The following is a 24141-nucleotide window of genomic DNA, read 5'->3' as shown; positions in this document are numbered from 1 at the left end:
GTTCTTCTATGGTTAAAAACAATGAAATGGTTAATGATATTTTTTGTTATTTTTACTGGTTATTGTTGCACACATAATATTTGATTTATTATATTAAGTATTTGTTAATGATTACTAAATGGTTTGTAAAACTTCCAGAAATGGTTTGTATAAAAATATAAACATGGCATTCATAGATGGGTCAACTGTGGATGCTCTGGGTTGGCAATTCGGTCCAGCTACTAACCCAAAGCATCTGATGACCTGGTAATGAGACTCAACATTTAACTATCTTTCTCCAGAACTACTGTACATACTGCACCTTTAAATAGTTGATAAATACTGTGTGCATCTATAAACGGTATTTGGGTGGCAATTGTAATGTTGCAGTTGATCGTCATAACAGTTTACTATTGCTTAATAACTGTTTTTTAAAGCAAATACAAACATTATTTGAATGGCTATTGTTAAGTTACAACTGATAAATTGGGCACCAAATTACCCCTACCCCCACATTTTCAATATTGTATCATTAATTTATTTTGAAAAAGAGTTGTAGCTGCTGAGTTGTTTTTCTTTTTTTTGTAATCCCATCATTCTTGTCTCCCACTATGTTTGTCTGAGTGCAGTGTTGCGTGTAATGTGGACTTTCTTTTCATAAATGTGTTCAATACAACAATCAGATACCATCAACAGTGAACAAATAATCACTATTTTTTTTGATCACCAATAAAATACATGATAGGGCCCGTTAATGTTACTTCGTGCTTCATAAACTACTTATATAACATATTTTTCAAAGGCTATGCTACTTGTAGTTGATGCAGACCATTGCAATCCACAAAAACACTTAATCTAACAAAATATTTAGTCTCAACACATTATTACATCCATAGATATCCAAAAACTGTTGTTGCATCATTTCAAACATTCATATTTCTTCACCTATTATCCATAACTTCTTCCGTTTCCATGTAAATATGTGGACTATTCACTGTCAAAATGGTGGGGAACAACCTGACCTTTTCATTGACACCTCACTTGGGCCAATAGGAGCTTCCAATACTGTTAATATGGCCTTGATAGCCAATGAGGGCCTGTGTTAAGAAAAGTGCATCCCTCACACTTCTTGGTCTTATAGCAAATCAACAGTCAGCGATTGGCACGAGTGCTTATGGGTCTTGTAGTCAATGACACCCTTGACCTCCACAGGTCTGAGCTTGTTCCTGGCATCAAAGACTGGTATAAATGTACAGAAATGATAAACAAATGGCTCCTCTGTTGTTTAAAAGAACAATTCTGTCTGTGCTGATTAGTTTTTCAGTCATATTCACACATCCAGCACATTGTTTTACCCTCTTTTTCTTAGAAAAATGTGTAAAATATTTATTTTCTGTGATATTGTTATCTACTTTGAATGTGGTCTAGGTAAGGCCTCATGCTATAATCCCATATTGTTTTCCATTGTTTTAGTCATCATTTTAAGAAAAGATTCAGACAAAGGTAAAAACATAAAATAAAATTCCACTGGGTTAAAACTTATATAACTCAATGACAAAAGCTCTTACAGTGATTTTGACTGTTGGGGAAAAAAACTTCAGAGCATTACCTTCATATGAGACCATGCATGTACATGTGCTAAAATGGAACGAGCACAGCTTTCCATTTACTTTGGGTATAACTTTGATAGGTATTTTCGATGAATTTAGATGAATATTACAAAAGGCTGAGTATTATTTGTCAGTTTATAATAACCATCATTAATCAACTTAAAGTGTTACTCAGTACTTGAGTAAATGAACATTCCACAACTTAAGCAACACACAGAATGCAGGACACAAACCCCTGTCTTTCGTGTTCAAGTTCCAGACATCTTCTGACCTAAAGAAATGTATATTCTTTGTGCTATAACAATGTCACATTTCCTGGACTGACAAAGCAATTTGGTAAACAGGTTATAGGAGATGGTCTTAAAGTTTCTAAGACGGTAAAACTTACTCTAAATTTCATACAAGCCAACATTAAACTCATTTTCTGCACCAGAGTCTCATGCCTTACTGCAAATCTACATTATGTAAAGAAGCACCATCATCTCTTAAAGTATCTATAATGTGATTAGTGACTGCTCAGCACCAGTAGCATGTTTCTTTGTCTGTCTTTATTTTCAGATAATCCTGTGGTAATGTGATTTCTGTAATCCTTCTGCATGTAAACCGATACACTCTTGGCTCTGTCTGTTCTGGTGAGCCGAGTTGTCTGTGAATGTGCTGACGAGGCTCGATATCAACCAGTTTTGTGGCAGAGCGGCTGGACAATCTGTTTCTCATCTCCGACTTCAACTTTCACTGCTGGAGCAGTTCCACTTCGTTAAACTTGACAAGTTGGATGAGACTCTTTTTCTATCCTTCTGCTGCAGAATCGCACACAAACTTTCTTACAATTACAAAGCTCACACAAGCACGGACATGCTCTCAATACACGCACACATAAACAAATGTGCAGATTGACACGTTGAGGCTGAGACATTTGAAAACGCACGCGGACACACACTTGCAGAAAAGACGTTTTGGAGTTAGCACACATCTGCTCCATGTCTGTCTGTAATTGTCTGGTGAACTGAACAAGCAGAGGACATTTATCACCCTGCCTCCGCTTCGAAGAGGCAGATGACATCTCCTCCAACACCTCCACCCACACCTCCTAAGATCTTCTCTGCTGCCTCCGAATCACAGCTGCTCCACTGTTCACCTCCTCTCCACAACATCTCTACTGTTCCTCCTCCGACTTGTCATACCTCTTCTTTACTCTTTTTAATCTGCTCCTATCGCCTCCTTTTGCTGTCATCTGTTCTTTTTTCTATTTCTTTTTCTCTGTCTTTCTCTTGCTCTTTTTTTTCTTTCGTATCCCCCTCTTATGGTCTCATAAAACTCTCTCTACTCTCTTTTTTTGGGAAGTCTGCACTTTCTTCAACAAACTCTTCTGTCCATCTTTTGTCTAATGACTTCATTTTTTCCTCACCTCTTTCACCTTCTTCTCTGCCCTCCCCACTCTCTCCTATTTTTTTCCTGAAGGCTGGACTGGACTCATGCTTTACTGTCACTCCTTGACCTCATCTGTCTCTCACAGTAAGTTTGTCAGGAGTGAAAAAAAGAGGTCAGGAAAAAAAATAGTAAGCCCCGGCTCTCGAAAGTTTCCACAGTCCGAAACACATTGGTGTCATCAGCCACAGCCACACTTTGTTGTTGATGCATTGTATAAATCACCATCCTATAAGACAGTAAACAAGTTAAACAGAGACAAATAATTGCCATTCTATAAATGTGAAACCTCCTTATTTTACTTATTTTTTTCTTTATGAAACTGCCTGGTGCTGTTACATGTTTTCTTTTTTTTCTATCCTTAATATTAAATCCACGTAGGAGGAGCTTTTTTTCTTTGTCTACGTAGTCCCGGTGGCTGTCCTGTCCGGCTGGTAGATTTTCTCATTGCTTAAGTACCCACTTCTTCTGCCTTTTCATTTCTAATCTCCTGTTGCCAGACCTTCGTCTTGTTACAGTAAGCTGACAGAGGTTGGGCGAAAACCTCATCAGTAAAAAAAAAAAAAAAAACATAAAAGAATCTTCAATATCCTGATGCAGCAATATGAATGCGTGTGATTTAGAAAATGCTTGCCCCCAGCTAAAAAACTCACCGTATCGCTGCCCTTTTCTAACAAGCCATTTATTCAACCAATTTACTGCAGACCTTTGTGACAGCCGCCACCAAAATGTGTTTTTCCAACCCAGCTATCTAAAATAACTCGTATTGAACCTTTTTTTTATCAATGGTCTTTATCATACTTTCCATAGTATAGTTCAAAACTAAATAGTGCAAATGCTCTAAATGTCTAGTTTAAACTAATTGGGAGTCAAACAAAAGTGTGTGCTAAGAGACTGTAACTTATTGCAGTATGTATTATATCAATTGTATCAGCTTAGGAGTCAAAGAGCTACACTGATATTGACTGATTCAATAGTACAGCAGGTTATGAATGCACAGTCTGCAAGTGAACATCACTAAACAACAGACAATCACAGCAGACCAGCACATTAGATAACCAACAGCCTGCAGCAATTAGGCCAAGACACTACCTTCACTACATACACTTAAAATCTGGGCTGTCTTTGGAAGTACAAAGATGCAAATACTTTTGAATTTGGTGCTACATGACCACAGAAAACAGAGAACTACCAGAATACACTGTGCAACACCAATCCTGCTGGTGGGTGACATAATGCAAACTCGCCCATTTCACACAATGGCGGCCAGCTGGTATCAATATCATATATTAAAGTTAAACAGTAAGTTAAAACATGTTTCTGAAAACATCTGAGGTGAGAAATGGGCAACTCAGTAACAGAATTTTGGTTTATATTTGATCAGCGCTGCCTACTTTTACTGAATGATCTCAGTTTTTTTCAGTCTCTGTTTTCACTATGCAGGAAAAACGGTACACCACTTCCTGTTCAGAAACTCTCACTACTACAGCTAAACAGGGCGTTAAAATATATATATATATATATATATATATGTATATACAGTACAGGCCAAAAGTTTGGACACACCTTCTCATTCAATGCGTTTTCTTTATTTTCATGACTATTTACATTGTAGATTCTCACTGAAGGCATCAAAACTATGAATGAACACATGTGGAGTTATGTACTTAACAAAAAAAGGTGAAATAACTGAAAACATGTTTTATATTCTAGTTTCTTCAAAATAGCCACCCTTTGCTCTGATTACTGCTTTGCACACTCTTGGCATTCTCTCCATGAGCTTCAAGAGGTAGTCACCTGAAATGGTTTCCACTTCACAGGTGTGCCTTATCAGGGTTAATTAGTGGAATTTCTTGCTTTATCAATGGGGTTGGGACCATCAGTTGTGTTGTGCAGAAGTCAGGTTAATACACAGCTGACAGCCCTATTGGACAACTGTTAAAATTCATATTATGGCAAGAACCAATCAGCTAACTAAAGAAAAACGAGTGGCCATCATTACTTTAAGAAATGAAGGTCAGTCAGTCCGGAAAATTGCAAAAACTTTAAATGTGTCCCCAAGTGGAGTCGCAAAAACCATCAAGCGCTACAACGAAACTGGCACACATGAGGACCGACCCAGGAAAGGAAGACCAAGAGTCACCTCTGCTTCTGAGGATAAGTTCATCCGAGTCACCAGCCTCAGAAATGGCAAGTTAACAGCAGCTCAGATCAGAGACCAGATGAATGCCACACAGAGTTCTAGCAGCAGACCCATCTCTAGAACAACTGTTAAGAGGAGACTGCGCGAATCAGGCCTTCATGGTCAAATAGCTGCTAGGAAACCACTGCTAAGGAGAGGCAACAAGCAGAAGAGATTTGTTTGGGCCAAGAAACACAAGGAATGGACATTAGACCAGTGGAAATCTGTGCTTTGGTCTGATGAGTCCAAATTTGAGATCTTTGGTTCCAACCGCCGTGTCTTTGTGAGACGCAGAAAAGGTGAACGGATGGATTCCACATGCCTGGTTCCCACTGTGAAGCATGGAGGAGGAGGTGTGATGGTGTGGGGGTGTTTTGCTGGTGACACTGTTGGGGATTTATTCAAAATTGAAGGCACACTGAACCAGCATGGCTACCACAGCATCCTGCAGCGACATGCCATCCCATCCGGTTTGCGTTTAGTTGGACGATCATTTATTTTTCAACAGGACAATGACCCCAAACACACCTCCAGGCTGTGTAAGGGCTATTTGACCAAGAAGGAGAGTGATGGAGTGCTGCGGCAGATGACCCGGCCTCCACAGTCACCGGACCTGAACCCAATCCAGATGGTTTGGGGTGAGCTGGACCGCAGAGTGAAGGCAAAGGGGCCAACAAGTGCTAAACACCTCTGGGAACTCCTTCAAGACTGTTGGAAAACCATTTCAGGTGACTACCTCTTGAAGCTCATGGAGAGAATGCCAAGAGTGTGCAAAGCAGTAATCAGAGCAAAGGGTGGCTATTTTGAAGAAACTAGAATATAAAACATGTTTTCAGTTATTTCACCTTTTTTTGTTAAGTACATAACTCCACATGTGTTCATTCATAGTTTTGATGCCTTCAGTGAGAATCTACAATGTAAATAGTCATGAAAATAAAGAAAACGCATTGAATGAGAAGGTGTGTCCAAACTTTTGGCCTGTACTGTATATACTTTAAGTGAATGTTGATGCCAGTCCTTTTGTAATTTAATTTGGTCCATCTTTGGGCACAACCAAAGTTAATACAGTACGATAATGACATTACCATGGAGCTGGCCTATTCAACTGGCAACCAGCAGGCCAACTCAGCCTCCCCATCAAGCCAGACTGGCCCGCCGACCAGTTCTGTTTACAAATAAATAAGATTAAAACAATAAAAAAGAGGAAGTCATGCAAAAAACAGATATTTTGCCACAACAAACCCTTCAACTCAGCAGAGTGCTCCTACACTCCTAGGCCCAATTGCTTTTGAACCGCACAACTGGTTTTGAAATGTTTCCTTTGTTTTTTTTTTTTTAAATTTCAGATGGTACCTTAACAAATCGTGTCAAAATTACCTTATTCTACATGTCTTTTTTAAAATTTTGCCAAAAATAAACCAATGCATTCCTCAGTGCGACTGGGAAGACATGAATGACTCGGCTGAGACCACCAGTCACTCGACAAAATTAAGTGATACTTCGACTGAACCACAGGCTGTTTACACAGAGCAGACAATACAGAGCAAAAGAGGCCGTAAATAGAGGTTATTGAAAATTTGAACGCAAATTGTGATGTCACGACACAAAAGTATTGAAAATATGGTGTTGTGTTGTGTCAAGTGTACAAACATAATGAGAATAATAACTCAGAGAAATGTTCGGCCTTGGGCCCTTAGTTTTCTGAAAATGTAACCCCCTGAATGGTACATTTGAATAACCCTGCCGTAGTGTATCAAACATTGAAACTGATAATACTGTTAGCTCTATAAAAATATGAAATTTAGTATAAGATACAATTTTAACAAAAATAAATATAGATATGCACAGCCTAGTAATAAATTAAGAAATGAATAAATGAACTTGAAACTTGTGAGTTGTGAATGAGTGTTCTGTGAGGTCGCCAGTGTTAAAACCCATGCAAAGCCAGCTCAATGGATCTAAGTGTAACAAGTTTCAATAACATCTCTGCTGTAGAGAGTTTAACATTCATGTCTTGTCATTTAGAATTTCATCAGTAATGATCTGATAAGGATTCTATTAAAACATCAGCGGAAATATTGCCTCTGCAGATGAGATATCTTGTTATTGTATTCTGTGGTTATTGAACTCATTATAGAAATATCATGTTTATGTTATGAGACAAGTTTGCTGACCTCTTTTATTATTGCATTGCATGATAATTACAGTGATACTGGAATTAAAAGTCCCTGGTGTATATCTGCTATAGCTTGTGGCAGCCTGTCAGAATATACAGTGATAAAAAAAGGTAACATAGTATGATAAGGGATTTATTAGAGGGTAAAAATACAGTACTTGTTAAGCCAAACAATGACTCATTTCTTCTTTATATGGGGCAAATGTTTTCCAGAATTCCTCCATGTTGGAGTGACTGCTGTGTGTCTTATTAATGGGAATTTAAAACAAGCTTTTGCAATATCTACCTGCTTTGCTACAGAAAGAGGCTGTTTTTCTTTTGGTTACCCATGCTTGCAGGCAACAATGTTGAGGGAAAAATATCCACAGAAACATTCTATGAAAAGTCTACCACTGACAATTGGGGATCTACTCTAAAAGATATCAAACTAGAATATTACAACACTGTGGCCTTGGCAGAAGAAGTGCAAGACTCTGACGATCCTTTGGAGACCATGACCTAGCGGTGAACGTGTAGAATATTTATTGTACACTCCATAGCCTTAGGATAAAGGCTAACAATATGACATTTGGTCAGAAAACATTTCACATTTTCTGAGTATTATACCCAGCTTGACATGGGATCAGTGGGAGCACTCAAAGGGCAGTCAACAAACAAGGTAACACACTAGAAGAACGCCAAAGAATATTTCTGCTTATATATCTGTTTGATAATCTGCAGACTAAATAAACAGGAACTTTCAATCCACTGGCCACCAATGTTATAGCAGGGTGGCACAGAACTTAACTGAAACTAGCCCTGTCCTTTATCTGATGCAAGACCACGTCAATCACTTTCAGGTAACTTAGAATGTATAAAAACAGTCATCAGTGAAAAGCTGTACTGATATGAATTATTTCTAGGATTTGAAGATACATCAAATGTATCAAATGGTAACACTTTACCATAAGTCCCCCTGATAAGCACTGAGTAGCAGTAACCTCGTCAAACATTTGCAAAATGGTTTATAACACAATATAAGGTAGTTGTTAGGCCTGTCACGATAATTATGTTACTGACTTATCAATCATTGTGCTGACATCAGTATAAGGCTTTGATGCAGCAATTGCCGAATCCCAAGCAAAAATAAAGCAGCTTAGCTTACTGATAGCCTGCACTTGCTCTTTTGGAGTGGAAGAGGCACAGTCCCTATAGTTGTTTGCTTGCGAACCCTTGGCAACAAGCCAAAAAGTCACTTGTTTTTAGTTTTATCCTCGACAACTTCATCCTTCAGCTCCCAAGCCATTTATCCACAGGAGCTGACTGCAGTGCACCAGCCAGATTATCAAGGTAACTGCGGTTTTCCTGGAGCTTTGCTTAGTTTGTCTATTAATCACAAGAGGCATCACTTTGTTTTGTGTATAGGCCAAATTTTGTATTAAATACAATTTGGTTAATTTTGGGCTACGCCCATAAAGGTACTAAAATTTTATTCATACTGTCATGTGTTGGGATTCACAGGACCACAGATGATTTATCATTTGGTAAGATCAACACTGATTTCAAGGCTTTTTCCTCTGCATGCTCTTTGTCTTCAAACAAAGAGGGCTATGCGGCACCCATCTCCACAGGAGGTCTCACCTCACACCTCAGTGAGACTCAAGTCCCAAAACTTGATTGGACAAGACCTTTTTCAGGACATGCGACTCTGATGTTACAGGCATCGGTACAAGGTCTGCTCCCTTCCACAGAACTTCCTCTTCTCTGCTCCAACCGTGGAGTAGTGCTCTCTTGCTCCAGCTGCTTCAGCAGCTCCCACCTCTTTCCAGCGGGGCCTGGAACAGGACCCCTGCTCCATAACCCAAACCACTAAAGGGAGGGCAATTGATCTCAGACTCTCTGACCTGAAACACAAAGCTAGAGTTGCAAACACAAGGTCTGCAACCAGCTTTCCAGCAACAAGGAACTAAGTGAGTTAGCACCCAGCGTCTAACTCTGCAAGGACCCCGAGCGACCAGCTTCCTTGGATCAGAACCTTTGGAGCAAAGGGCCCAACAAAGACTGCACCTGGAACCATCTTCCCAGCCTTCTTCTGCTGGCTAACAAAGCACCACCACCACCACTCTTTCTTCCATCCACTCAAGGATCGGTAACGTAACAACTGGGCATAGCTTATCACAGCTTTACAGGCTAAGCAAGACTGTTTAACTTGTTGTATGTGTTTTGATGCTGTTTACTGAGTTATTGTTGTGATAGATTGTAGTTAGGTCATTGATTAGTTGGCTTCGCCACAGCTAAATGTTTAGTTTGCTAATATTGTTCACAAACAGATTCTTGCACACAACTAAATAATCTCTGCACTAATCCAGACCGTTTGCAACACAAATCACATTCACATAGACTCATAAACAAATAGGCCTTCAACAGAGGTACACCCAAACAGGCATCTCAAAGTTCCCGCTTCTTTTCCTTTGTCTTTGTCCTGACCACACGGTCAGACAAACACCTCCCCTGAAACTGAAGCCAGCCTTGATTCGGCCATTTTGGTAGTTCTCTGTTGTCAGCCATTTTGTTTTGTAGGCCAAACGGCTACTTGATCACCACACCCGCCTTTGTCTTTCTCTTTTCTCTCTCACACACACACACACACACAACACACATATACACACCAAGCTTGTATATAGTTAGTTAGAATTTGTGTGTTTTGGTTTGCTTTGCTAATTTGTGAATAAATATAATTCTTTGGAATCATGCCTGCTGTCTGTTTAATGTTGCACAAGAGTGAACGAATAGTCAACCTCTGCTGCGTCAAGAACTCCAAAATCCTTCAGGTGTTAGTGTTAATTTTGGTTGTTGTCATTAATTTAATTATTAATCAAACTCCAAATTAATAGTTTAGCGTATTTTATGAGACTGATATCTTTAACTGGCTATCATTTTTCCCTTTACAGGAATGGTGCCCCACGAGGTGATTTAATGTTAATTAAGTCACATTATTTAACATAATTATTAATTATTAATAATAATTATTAATTATTTCCGATAGCCAATTTAACCCCAACATATTTGGTACCTCCGTGTGGAGCCTAAGGTGTTGACCCCAACATATTTGGTGCCATCGTGTGAGGTAAATATACTGTATGTTGATTCCCAACACATGTATACTTTAACTAGCGTTTTGTACTTTTAAAAACTTTTTTATTTTTATTTATATTCCAATGTCTGAATATTCTTACAACTTACAAGTTCTTTCAAAGGACATAGTTACATTATTATGGTATTATATTGCTGTATCAGTGGCATAAATTGGTCTCAAATGACAATAACATGTTTTATCACAAATATTTCTGGGATAATTTATCATCCAACATAGGAATGGGCATCAATTTTTGATTATCAATGATTGATTGTTAAGGATTTTGATCGATCACAAATAATTTTGCTCGATAGTTGCAGTGTTTCCCCTACAATGCTACAGGCTTGGCAAGCAGCCGTGCCTACGAGACCCCCCGCTGGACCTATGCCAGGCAAAAAATCATCAACAGACGGAGGCTCTCATCGCTCTCCAAAGCCTCGGGGGCTTCGCTTGAGGCCTCTGAAAACACTACGCCATTGAAAGACGGAGGTTTCGCTGAAAACTGAAGAATGTAACCCCCTGGCTGGCAACGGTTGTAAACACCCAGGGGTGAACTGCGCATGCGCGCCATTCTAGTAATTAACATCTTTATGTAAAATCACCTAAACTATGTAGCACATAGTTAGTACATGCGGCTGTCGATGGTACTCTCCAACTGTCATATATGTTCTTTTTAGAGTCACTGGCCAATGGCCCATTCTGTCATTTAGGTAAGAAGATGATGTTTTTTTGTTGTTGTTTTTTTTTTACTACACTTCTCAGCAGTTATAATGTATCCTGATAATTTATTGTTTAATATTAAACAATATTTCTTATTACTGCATTTATGAGTCAAGTTTATACACCAACCTCCACTTATGAGTACCCACAGGGTCAGTTACAGTCATGTAAATACATTAATAAACCTTAATAAAGTTATCTAATTACAACCGCATCAAAATGAGTTATGAACCACACTTTAACCATTTATATAGTGTTACTGTTTATATACAGAGGGACTGAAAGTAAAATATTGCCTCTTGTCATTTAAGTTCTCAATAAATAGTCTGAATCCCATGTTGTAAAAATGTCAGTCAGACCAGAATCTTTAAGCGCATGAGTTACTGCCCATATCCACATTTCTTCAGCTTTTTGTTGCACAGGCTGACCGCTGTTTCCCTGCTGGGAAAAACTACCCAGCCAATCAAAGCTTTGTAGGTGGGATATTACAGAAATAACAACTCTTAAATCAACACACATCGTCAAACGACATGATAAACATTACATTTACTGCTCTTAGCAACAGCAAAGACAGCTTCCATGTCGACTGAAAAGTGACATCAAGGCAACGTATACGCCACTCACTGCTGATTGGTTAGGTCAAAATATCCCTCCCTGCCAACACATTGTTAGTCAGACTGAAGTGGTAACTACTCCACAGTATCTACTCCTATCTATATGTCATTTTCTACATGTAGCGTCTTAACCCCTTTATATAATTTCATCTTCATTTCCAATTAATAATGAATGTTGCTGCTGTAAGCCCTTTATTCGGCATATATTTATTTCACCATGTCAGATCAGGCATCTAAGAATCTTTTACTGGTCATAATGTAATTAACCTAGACACATATTTGTAAGTAAGCCAGCAGAACAAAGGAAATAGCATGTATTAATGTATTAAAAAATGAAAATACACTTTCAGAGTTGTCATCAGAATAGAAGCACTAAATAAACTGATCCAGATTTTAGACCGTATCACTCAGCTCAACATTTTAGCGAAACAAACGCTGCTTCTGAATGTTGAATTTTCTATATATCACCACAATCAACTGATGCACATAACAAAGACAAAGAGAGGGAAGTATATATAGAGCAGTGAGCGTTGCATGTTTCCCAGGTGTAAACCAGGCAGGGCAGGTGGTGGCGGTGCTAGTCTGAGGCGTGTGTGTTGCGTATGGGTGTAGAGGGGTCACAGAGGTCGGGGCCACTTGCGAATAATTTCTTTTGTGTCTTTCCTGCTCTTCTTCAGCGCTCTCCTCCCCCTCCCCCTGTGCTCCTCTTCATTGCCCCAGAGCGAGACTTTCTTTGCTGCTTCTTTGTTAAAATGACAGGCCCTAATAGAATAAATAAGGCACCTATTTTTACCTGGCTGCTGGCAGGGTGATCACACTTACACACATACCAGCATGCAACGCTGCGCTGGAGGTTGGTAAAGAGCTGACGCCTGACTCAGTGGGGGAGGGTGATGAGGTTGAGGAAGGAGGTCATGGTGATTTAATTGAGAAAGAAAGTAAGGAGAGCCAGAGTCAGAGAGAAAAACCAGAGGTAGAGTGGATAGGTAGATAAAGAAAGACAGATTGATATAATAAGAAGAGACTAAAGTATCAGCGACACGGTTTGCTGTCTGATCGCTGCAGATGCACCTTTGCTTGTGTCTAATATTTCTGTCCCTATATGGTATTTTCAATTTGATCTGACATTTAACAATTTAACAAGCTCCATAATGTCACCTTTTGGTGTTTTTGAAGCATATCCAAATTTTAATTGCTGTAGGAGTGTTTTGACAGAACTCCAAAGCATCTAATTATTTTCGAGCAAACTGGTCTTCACAATTTTTTTTCCCCGTGTGACAGTTCACTAACTGAACGAGAGATGAGGCGAGCTAAATAGGGCTAATCATATTCACGGCCGCTGCATGTGTTTCTGATGGCACTTTGAGATGCCTTTGGTACTATCCCCATTTAAGGAGTGTTTTAAAGAAGTTTGGAGGCAGTTTGAAACATTTTTGAACAGCCCACACAGTAGGATGACATAAGTGTGATTATAAGAATAGAAACATATTATCTTGAGAGACTGGTATGATATCGCCTCTATTTTAAGAGGTTTTAAATCATTTGGTGGCAGTTTTTGAGGCGCACTTTGTTTATCGATCAACTTCAAATATTCAATTTTAAAAAACTACAGGCAAATGGGAAAACTTGAAAGAATAAACAACATAAATAGGCTTGTTAATGTGATGGAACCTCCAGAACAGCTTCAGCGCTCCTTTGCAAGTTACTAGAGCACCATTTTTGAGATTTGGTGACAATGAAGACCATTGTATATGATTCACATCATCTTTTTCATACCCACCAAACAATTCGATGATGTATGCTGCATGGAAACATCTTTATCTGTTTGTTTTTTTCCCACTAATAAATTCTATTGATGTTTTTCCTTTACTTTGTCACCCAATATATGCACTATTCCATGATGTTTTGGTTAATTTAGTAATCGAATTTGGAATGCTACTGTAAGCAAGTGCAAAAGTCCTTACACAACACTGGATAGACATCAGGCTGTAGATTAATTTTACAACAGCACCAAAATGACATCGCTTAAAACTGCCTTAAATTGTTTTTTGGCCTAACAGTTTACGATTAGATGCAGTTTTAGCAATCACGTTGAGTCATGTCTCTGTTCACATGATGAATGTAAGTCCAATATTTCCAATGATCCACTGTGCTCACAAATAGAAGAAGAAATAAAACTAATATATAAATAACATCAAACATATGTATGCAGAGTCTGTGAGTAACAGGCAGCCCATTTGTAAGTGGAAAGCGTTGACTTTGTATGCATCATATCAGCTTTTCTAAATTGACATAGTAAATGAGCTGTTTTTGTCATCCAGAGATGGAGGGGATGGTAGATGGTGGGTCAGACCACTACTTGAGAGCAATAAACAAAACCAGATAGCAAGATATTGCTGTGTTTCCAGCTGCTTTTTATCCATCAAACATGGGTGTTGTATAGCAGTTATAACAGTTGCTGTTTTTCTAGCCAGGACAGTGCCATGAAAAGTGGTTATCTTTTAATGAGATATCAATGGCCTCTCAAGCCATGATTGTGCTGTTAAGCACAAATATGATCTTTTCCCTTAATATAACCAAGTGGTTTTGTGCCTAAACCAAACCACATTACCACAGGGTTGTTATAACGTTATAACGAAACATAAAGGTGAATGTATCCAGTATATAAAAATGTACATATGTACCTTATCTATCATTTGCAGAATTGTACAATTCCTACACTGTTTATGGCAAATGAGTTGCCATGGGGCTAGATTTTGCTAACTGAAGTCACTTGTAGTCAAAGCAGGCTTGACCAATCACATTTGAGTGGCAGGTAAGCAGTCCATGAGGAGGGCGAAAGGGGTGGAATGCTTTGACCTAAACGCAATCTCTGAACTCATCGGCTACTGTCTGACAACAATTAAGTTTTGAATTACCTCTTGAAAAAAAAAAAGATCAAAATTCATTTGCATATATCTATTTGAAATAAGCCAAAATGACTGGCGCACAGAAGAGGACATCTTCGCCTGAATATCAATTGGCTACAACAAAACCCACAAAATAGGTGCCTTATCAACATCAAGCCGACAGCCAATGGGTACCAAGATTGGTGACAGAAGTGAAGCACCACATCAGTCAATTTTACAGTAAATATGGGGGTAGGGTTATATGAAAGTTCCCTTCAACCAATCCCAGCAATGTGGAGACTACAACAAGCTGTATTAACTGAATTTTCACATGCTAACTAACTAAAGCTGTTTGTAACAGACTTTAAAGGGCTTTAACTTTCCAATCAAAAGCGTTTCCTCGATGTAATAAACCGTTGCAACATGAACGGAGCAGCAGTGGCTTTCTTGCTGTTTGTGTCTGATCTCTGGCGTGGTAATTGAGGTCATTTGTCTGACAATAGGAAACTCATATCACAACCTAGTGCAGGGGGAAAAGTGCTATTAATCACCCAGACAAGGCATCATGGCCAAACACACACATGGCACACACACAGACTGACCACGGTTAATGAGCTATGGCCCCGTGTCTACAACATGACTGATACATCCATGATAGTCAGGCATTGTGTTTGTGTACATATATCTATGTGTGTGTGTGTGTGTGTATATGTGTCACTGTGTGTTGCTTTAGAGTTCCTGGCTCATTAGGAAACAACTGGCGTAAGTCTTCAATTAACTTTACAGACCGTGGCGTACTATGTGCTTCTTTCACCTGCTGAGCTCCGGTCTGCTGAGTTATAATTCACAGTCGATGCACAATTGCCACAAAATATCACAGTACCTGGGATTTTTATTGATTTTGTATTAAAGTGAAAATCCGGGCTGGAGGAGCTGCTGTTTTAGGCAACAGTGTCGTTTTGTGTTTATGGGAAATTCACAAAAGCTTTTCTCCTTTTGTTTCCAAAGAGCACACACAATATTTGATTTTGTGAATGAGATTTTCCTCATCATATAAACCAAATATCTGCAATTCATACAGATGAAGGGCTTTGGGTGCTAAAGTGACACAAACAAGGTGAACCCGACAAACTTTTCTGTAACAGGAGGCTTTAGTTTCTCTGCTGATGCAGTCCAAAGTATGCTGTGAAGTACATCTTTTTCCTTTAAATCTGTTTCCATTTGAAATATAATCATTAACCATATTCATAAATAAGCCTTAACACTTCAGGTAGCAGCTGTGCCCCAGGCAGCTAAGATGCAGAAAATGATCAGCCCGGCTCCTCACTGAATATGGAGGGAGTCGGGCACATCTTGTATTTGGAGCAAAGGGCGAGGACATGGATCATCAAACTCTCCTGTGAGCTCATTACTCCCTCCAAAAGGCCAGGACGTTTCAGAGAAGCCAGGAAGAGATTAAGAAAGATGACCCTGATTTCAAGTTTTTGCCAATGGAATCTATTTCCTTTCCTATAGAAACGGATGGGCCTGGGTCGGGCTGAAACAGTTACCCACTTAGATTGAATCATTCCAGATCGTCACAGCACAACGTAATCACCGTGCTCTCTGTTTGTCAGGAAAAATAGATTCTGGATGGATTTTGCACCAGTTCAGACAATCAGATTTTCAGTCCCACACGTTCCAAATCTGATGTTTTTATTGTTGCTTCAACATGGGGGCTGATAACAACAGGAATGCAGGGTGAAGAAAATACTGTTACATCCATAGACTGGTCTAAACTGGTGAAAGGAAAGATGCAGTAGAAGTAGCTGTGCATACATTTTAAATTCTAATTAAGATTCTAAGTAATTATTCTTACTGTGAACAGGAGAAGTATTGTGTTGCGTTTTTATAAATCAAGCAGTGCCAACAGTGGTGATTTTACAGGACATTGTTCTGAATGTGCAGACTTTTGGATTTGTGTTAATTTCCTATGCAAATTGGGCAATGCTTTATTTCATATGTCCATTCTTTTGAAGTAATTTCCCAGAAATCCCCCTGTAAAGAACTCAACAATTTGGCACTAATTACTGGAAAATATAAAGTTCTGAGAATTTATTTAAGTTCATTAAGTTAAGTAGCTGAGTTTCCAGCTGCTCCAGAGAAACCTACTTTTAAGAACTCACCCACAGCAAGTAAATATTCATTCATTAATAATTTATTGCCAAATTACTTTGGATTTTTCTGAACATGTTAATTCATATGCTTGAAATGTCACATTTTTGCATGTTCAGCCAACCTGCTATGCACCGACTAAAAATAGGTTACACAGCAATTCACTGGAATTCATTAACTGGATGCATAGCAACTGAAAACAGTCTTTATTCTAAAACCTTCCCAAAAAAAAACACAGTTCCATTTCAGTTCCTTTTCAGAAAATAAAACTACAGGATATGTAAAATTAAGTGTTACTAGAAATGTATTATAATTTTATTCATGTTAAAATTTGCTAAATGTGTCCCAATAGTACAAATCTGGTGGTCTGTTTTTCTGTTAGTCCTTTCTCACAGATGGGGCATTCCTGATGTAAGTGTGTACAAAATGGCTCATATCTAATAATAAAATATATATATATATATCTATATATATATAATATATAATAAATATATAAACTTGTATCAACTTTTAAGTAAATGTATATAGACATATATAATATGGAAGACTGCAGAAAAGTTGTTAAAAAGTGCAAGTTCACTCCACCAATCCAAGCAAAAAATTGAGCATGAATTGTGGGGGGGAACTCAAAGTTACAGTTTACAAAGAAGGAGCTGAAAAGAAGGAGCATGGCAGTTTTTGATTGTGTTGAATCATTTAGCAACGTCTGCAACCGGTGTGTCAGAAGCTGCTGAAAATGAAGAGTAATGCACTTTTCATGAGGGTGGGAAAACTCAGTCATCTAATGCCATCTGTCAGCGCAGAGGTAACTGGAAGCGGACAGTGCAGCGCAGCAGGGGTGTCCTTGGACAAAGTAAGGGAGTGGAAGAAAAGTGGCAGAGGCAAACAAAGGAAATGACTGCGGACAGTTTGGAGCCATTGAGGTGAAACGGCAGGGAGAGACGGGCTATTACTTATCTCTGCTGCGACTCGCTGAGAAAACGAGCACAGGTAACAAAAAGACGGATGGCTGACATATGCTGGCATTTTGAGTAATAAAACAAAAAGCAGGGACGTTGCTTCTTTGATTGTTCACTTAAGTAGAAGTGCTTCAAGTGCTTCTGGAGAGTGCGTGTGTAGTTTACTGTAATTGCTCGCGATAGAACAATGCTGATTATAGTGCAACGCTACACACACTATGATCTACAATGCTCACTCTTCTTCACTGTGAGACTCAAACAGATGGTTGAGCCATTGCACGGTTTATAATGTGTGTGACAAACATAGTGTAGACAACGCACAGATGTAACATGCCAACATATTTTGATCTCTCTAAACAAAACTGAAGAAAGTGTGTAGCTGTCATTTACATGGCTGACTTAAATCTTTCTAATTACATTTAACAGAACTGCTGCTACAGATGTTTATTGTGACTTTTCTTGGAAACAGGTCGTTGAACAAGTATCTGCTGTCTGATTGCCAGCTTCACTTTCATTTGGTAAATGAACATAAATGAAGAGCTATTAGTGCAGCTGTATTCACAACAGAGAGCAGGTGTGATGAAGCCTGATGTCTCAGTAAGTACATGTTTCAACATTTTTTTAACACACTAGTGAATAGGGCTGGGTGTTTTTGGGAGTTTTTAATAATAGTGCCAATAGAGCACTGTGTGGATGGTGTTTACTTGTAGGCCAACCAGGAAGTTATCATAGCCCTGATTCCTTTGACAAAAAGCCAACTGGATTGTGCAGAAAATGAACTGTGGAGAACAAAAGTTTATGACACTTGTACATTCTGCTAAGCAAAATAAACTTCACAAATTAACACCAATTTGTTTTAATATTTCTAAAATATTCCCTTTTTTTTAATTGGTGCAAAGGGCAGCACAAAAAATCAAAGTAGTGATTCACAATGCATACATGGGAGTGGATGGAGATGGGAATTTAGACCAAACAGGACAAAATGGGACAAAACAAAAGAGATAAATAATAACTAATCAGTAAAACAGAATCACAATTATGACTTTTGAAGTGTAAATGCAATTGCCAGAATTACAAAGCCAATAGGCCAAAACATATCAAACCATAGTCACATGACTTAAACATTGCCATAACAATAAGGCTGTAAAGCTGTGTCCAGTGTGACATGCTGTAGTCTCATTTAGCCACCTGTTAGAAACCGCCTTTTTTAAGACGAGTAAAAGCTTCAGGATTCACAATGGGGTAAATATTTAGCTTTTGGCTAACACTGGCACATTTACAGCAATGTTCATCATGTGCACTGTCCTCTAAATAAATAAAAAAATAAAAATAAATAAAATTAACTGATGTATTTAATATCACAAAACAAAACATGAAAATCTTTTGAACTTGTGTTAACCACCGACCTCATTTCAGGCATTTAACCAAAAACTCGTTGACTTCAAGAGCAGGGAACTGGGAGTCCAAAAATGCTAACTCATTTTCACATCTCAGGACTCACTCCTGCAGCACTCTACAGGAATAAGTTTAGTTAAAAGTTTTAGTACGGGTGCAATACCTTTACAACACCTTACTTCTAGAAATATAAACGTATTTCAGCAAGGACTTTTTTTTAAAAAAAATTCACCAGCCAAAAGCCAAAATACACAAACATTATCTGAACAGAAGCAGCTGCACATGAACTCTGACTAAATCAGCAGCTCCCAAAGATGTTTTGAGAATGGGCCAAGAGTGCTGCAAAAAAATTTTTTGTCTTCTTTAAGGCATATTTCACCACACAGAAAAACCTGAAATCTGAAATGACAGGCAGCAGGCTGCACTTTTTAATTCTTGTGGATTTTAAGTGAAATATTAATCTGTAAAACTAAACAGTAACATAGCCTAGTTTAAATAAATCAGTGACAGCTGACTGAGGATAGACATTTACATTATGCCTAAATTTACATTATGCTTATTTGATGTTAGTTCATACATATTAGATCGGTTTTTCAATTTTCTCAAAGACCAATAGATTCTCAAAAACCACTTTAGTGTCGATTTTAGTGATAAGAGTGTTGTGTGAGGGGGCTGGGCATGGGTGGTGGCCGTGAAAATAAAATCCCTGTGAAGAAGTGCTGTGGTTAAATAACCTCTAACATCTAGTGATAAATCTAAAGTGTGTCTATGTAGTGAAAAAAAAAATCTAATCAAAACAACCAAAGTGCATCTTCGCAACATTTTGAATCTTATCAGACATCCATCCAACAGCAGCTTACAGTAATTTAGGGACACATTTCAGGCAATACTAAAAAGTTTGGAGGTCAAATAGAAATGAGAAATGTTGTGGTTCTTTGTGTGTGTTTGCATGGTTTATGGTGCCCACACAACCACCTGAACCTGATAAAAAGATCTTACAAAACAATCTACGAGGGGTGCTTTCATGGAGTGCAGAAAAGAAGAAATAAAGAAAAATAAACTCAAGGTTCAGACAAGGGCCTCGAGAGCATTTCTGCAAGACTGCCACTCTGGGAGCCCATTACATTTCTTTACAACAGGGTAACACCAAAAAGAAAGGGAACAAGAGAAGAGCTTTGTTAAAAGAGGTCCCATGTGAGGTTTAAGTATTTCTCCTGGCAAGCATTTACTCTGCAACTGAAGTATGATCAAGAGTCCTGCCAATACTAAATTTGTAGCAGAATAATCCAGTCAACCTCTACACACACATACACACCGACACACTCAGTATTATGAGCCTCAATGTACTGTATTTTGTGGGGCTAACAGATTATGAATCCGTCCTGTCAATGAATGTATAAAAAACTGCAGGAATTAATGTTACTAATGCATCCCACACAGTCACACACACACATATGTTCACCTGAACCTTGATGCTCAAGGCCAATAATCACTATAAATGTATTCATTTATATCTTCAGCACTCACTGTGTGTGAGTGTGTGTGTCCTACCTTTGCTGATGTCTTGGTACTCCAGCCACAGCTGTCTCTGGACCTGTTTGTTGGGGTACCAGATGGTACAGGACTCCTGGAAGCCGTACACCGCCTCCTGCACATAGTGATTCCCAAACTCCCTGAGGATGGAGACAAAGTCGCTCCGCTGCGTCGCCCCGTCCAGAGAATGGATGGCCGAGCTGAAGGCTGGGTAGATGGAGGGGAAAAAAATTTATAATAATGGAGAGGAATAAAAAAATAAATAAATAAATAAAGGGGAGTTCAGGGTTAGGGGGGAAAACACAGGAATGCCTTTTGTTTGCTCTGCCACTCCCTGTCTTCTGGTACACTCTGATTTTGTTTTTCCTTTTCTAAGATGTAGGTTTTTTGATTTGTCTTATCACTGAGGCACACAAAGCTGTAAAGCCTCACAGGCTTTGCATGGATCACAGATAAATATAGGTGCTGCTTGGTGTGTGCTGAAGGGAATCCCTACAACAACTATTGTACACCACTGAATAAAAATTCCAGAATTACTTAATTGAATTACTGTATATTCCCACTGTACATATCCCACAATATGTATAATATTACCTTAAGTTTCTTATCAACTCAGTGGCATGCTACATTTATTAAAGCTATAGTGCGTAACTTCTACAGGTCCGTAAATGTCCGTTTCACCCAAGCCACTACTAGAGGAGATGACACAATGCAGATTAAGCCGATCGGCTCCTCTAACATCTCGCGATAATTTCAATATATATCATTTTTAGTTTGCGTGTAGACCGGCGACATTTCCACGTTGGCGCACAGGAAATGCTTCCTCACAACAAGAAGGGAGGGGGAGGAAGAGCAGAGAGTCTCATAGCAAGAGGTAGAGCGCAGGTAGAAAGAGAAAGCAACATGGCGGAGAACCCAAAGAAGTGGCCGAGACACGGTTCAGAAGTGGATCCTACCACAAAGGCAAGTGTTACTCTGTGTACGGTGTGTGGCGACTGGCGAGTGTTACTCTGTGTACATGGAAGTGCTGCGGCTTATTAGTTGTAATAACGCATTATCCCTGGGAGGCGACAGAAGTTACGCACTATAGCTTTAAGGGTCACTTTAATTAAGGGAAAAAAATGAAGCCTAGAATGTGAGGTCTATTTAAAATGCCAGAGAAGGTTGTTGGACAAATACCATGCAAGCAGTAGATGTGGGGAAAATAATTTAATGATATCTTAGACAAGCTTAGTCAGCTTAAAATGCTTAGTAACTAATGGATTTGGCTGTTTTTTTTGTTGTTTTTTTTTCAACTATCCATTCCCCATCATTATAATCATCAGTAACATTATTTTTTATTGTGTGGAGCAGCATTTTGAGGCTTAGGCACAGTGGTGTTCTGAACTAAATGTCCCATCAGCATGCTAACATGCTAACAATGACAGTGCTACAATGCTGATGTTAAGCAGGTACAATGTTTACCATCGTACTTTGGTGTGTTAGCATGCTAACATTCGCTAACAGGCATTATACACAGAGCTGAGCCTGTTGGGATTGTCATAAGTCTTGCACAGAGGTGGGGGACTCAAGTCACATAACCTGACTCAAGTCCGAATCAAGTTGCAAATTTGAGGACTTGAGACTTGCTTGACTAACACTGATGATGGATTAAACTTGACTTCGACTTGATATTCATGACTTCGACACTTGACTTTGACTTGAGACAGATGACTTGAAAGACTGACTGTTTTTAATTTCATATGTATGTTTTTCTGGATGTTGAAAAGTTTTGTTTTTAAAATATGATGACGCACATATTGCAGCAGCGGAGGACCTGCCGACTGATATCCGTGCCCACGCTACAACTTTCATATGTTTCAAGTGCAAGAAGAGACTTAAATTTGTACTTACAGTACCTGAGTAAATGTGTGTAGTTACATCCCACCATTGGGTGCAGTTTATGTTTTATTATCTTTATGAGTTTGTGAGTATGACTTGACTTGTGACTTGCTTGACCTGACCAATGACTTGACTCGACTTGCTTGACTTATAGCAAGGACTCGGCTTGCTTGATTTTCACCACAATGACATGGGTCTTGCTTGAGACTTGAAGGTTAAGACATGAGACTTGCTTATGATTTGCATGTGTGACTTACTTCCACCTTAGGTCTTGCATGAATTGACTTAATGTTTAGCAGGTAAAACCAAATCTTTATAAACAGAAATATGTATAGGAATACAAAATCTGTAGGCCATGCATTAAGACTTTGATATCGGAAACATTCTGGTTTCCATTTGTAGTCAGTCTTGAGTCCAAATAACATAAATCAATCATTTTTTTGTGCTTTAATTGCTTTTTGAAAAATTACCTGCAATCAAATGCATATGTATGTTTATAGAGATTACTGAACAGTAACCAGCCCATGGAAGAGGAAGTCTTAGCTGGAATATCAGTTATGTGGATATATGCTTGCTACACCAGAAACCCCAAAATACTGACCGTTGCACCCAGAGGCTAAATTATCATCAGACCGATAGCAGCTAAGTTCTAGGATTTGGTACAACCTGATGAGGTGTAACTTACAGGATTTATTATCTGGGAAACATAAATGTCTGTACAAAATAATGTGCCAATCCATATCTTTACTATATAATGACAAAAAATCTGTGTGTGTGTGTGTCTGTGTGTCTGTTCCACGTTTTTCTCCTCACTGACTTGGTCAATCCAAGTGAAATTTGGCACAGTGGTAGAGGGTCATGGGAGGATGCAAATGAAGCAATATTACATCAATTGACCAAAGGGGGGCGCTATAGCAACCGACTGAAATTGCAAACTTTGAATGGGCATATCTCATGCCCCGTATGTCGTACAGACATGAAACTTTGCACAGAGATGCCTCTCCTCATGAGGAACAAATTTACCTCAAGAACCCATAACTTCCGGTTATATAGATTTTACGCCATTTTGAATTTATTGAAAAACACTTCAAATCGATCTCCTCCTAGGAAGTCTGACCGATCTGCATGAAACTCGGTGAACATAATCTAGGGACCAATATCTAAAGTTCCCTCTTGGCAAAAGTTGGAAAGCTTACTAAAACTGAGCTTCTATAAGGCAATGAATATTGCGGAGGGCGTGGCTCATCACATAAAGGTGTATAACATCTCAAGGGTTTCACTGATCACTATGCAACTTTGTAGGCATATGACCACACATAATCTGAGGGGACCCCTCCATTATTGACCCCATCAAACAAAATGGGGGCGCTAGAGAGCTAATTTCTTATCTAGGCCTAACTGCCATATCGATTTTTACTAAACCTAGTAGATATGTAGAACAGGACGCCTCAAGGTGACTGGAGGAATTTAACTCTAATTGGCAACTGGGTGGCGCTATAACAACAGA

At 38.9% G+C, this 24141-nt stretch overlaps 1 protein-coding gene across 5 annotated transcripts in view; it reads right to left on the bottom strand.

Annotated features, from left to right (window-relative positions):
* Positions 1–24141, bottom strand: part of astn1 (astrotactin 1) — a 591813-nt gene that overhangs the window by 219246 nt on the left and 348426 nt on the right. For all 5 annotated transcript variants that reach the window (XM_033650224.2, XM_033650225.2, XM_033650227.2 and 2 more), the window contains one exon: positions 20772–20960. In XM_033650224.2, coding sequence (XP_033506115.2) covers positions 20772–20960 — 189 coding nt within the window. The remainder of the gene's footprint in view (positions 1–20771; positions 20961–24141) is intronic.

The sequence above is a fragment of the Epinephelus lanceolatus genome, chromosome 12 (assembly GCF_041903045.1).
Source record: "Epinephelus lanceolatus isolate andai-2023 chromosome 12, ASM4190304v1, whole genome shotgun sequence".
NCBI classification, from domain to species: Eukaryota; Metazoa; Chordata; class Actinopteri; order Perciformes; family Serranidae; genus Epinephelus; species Epinephelus lanceolatus.
Note: the sequence above shows the minus strand (reverse complement) of the source record. Positions and strands in the feature narration are given on the sequence as shown.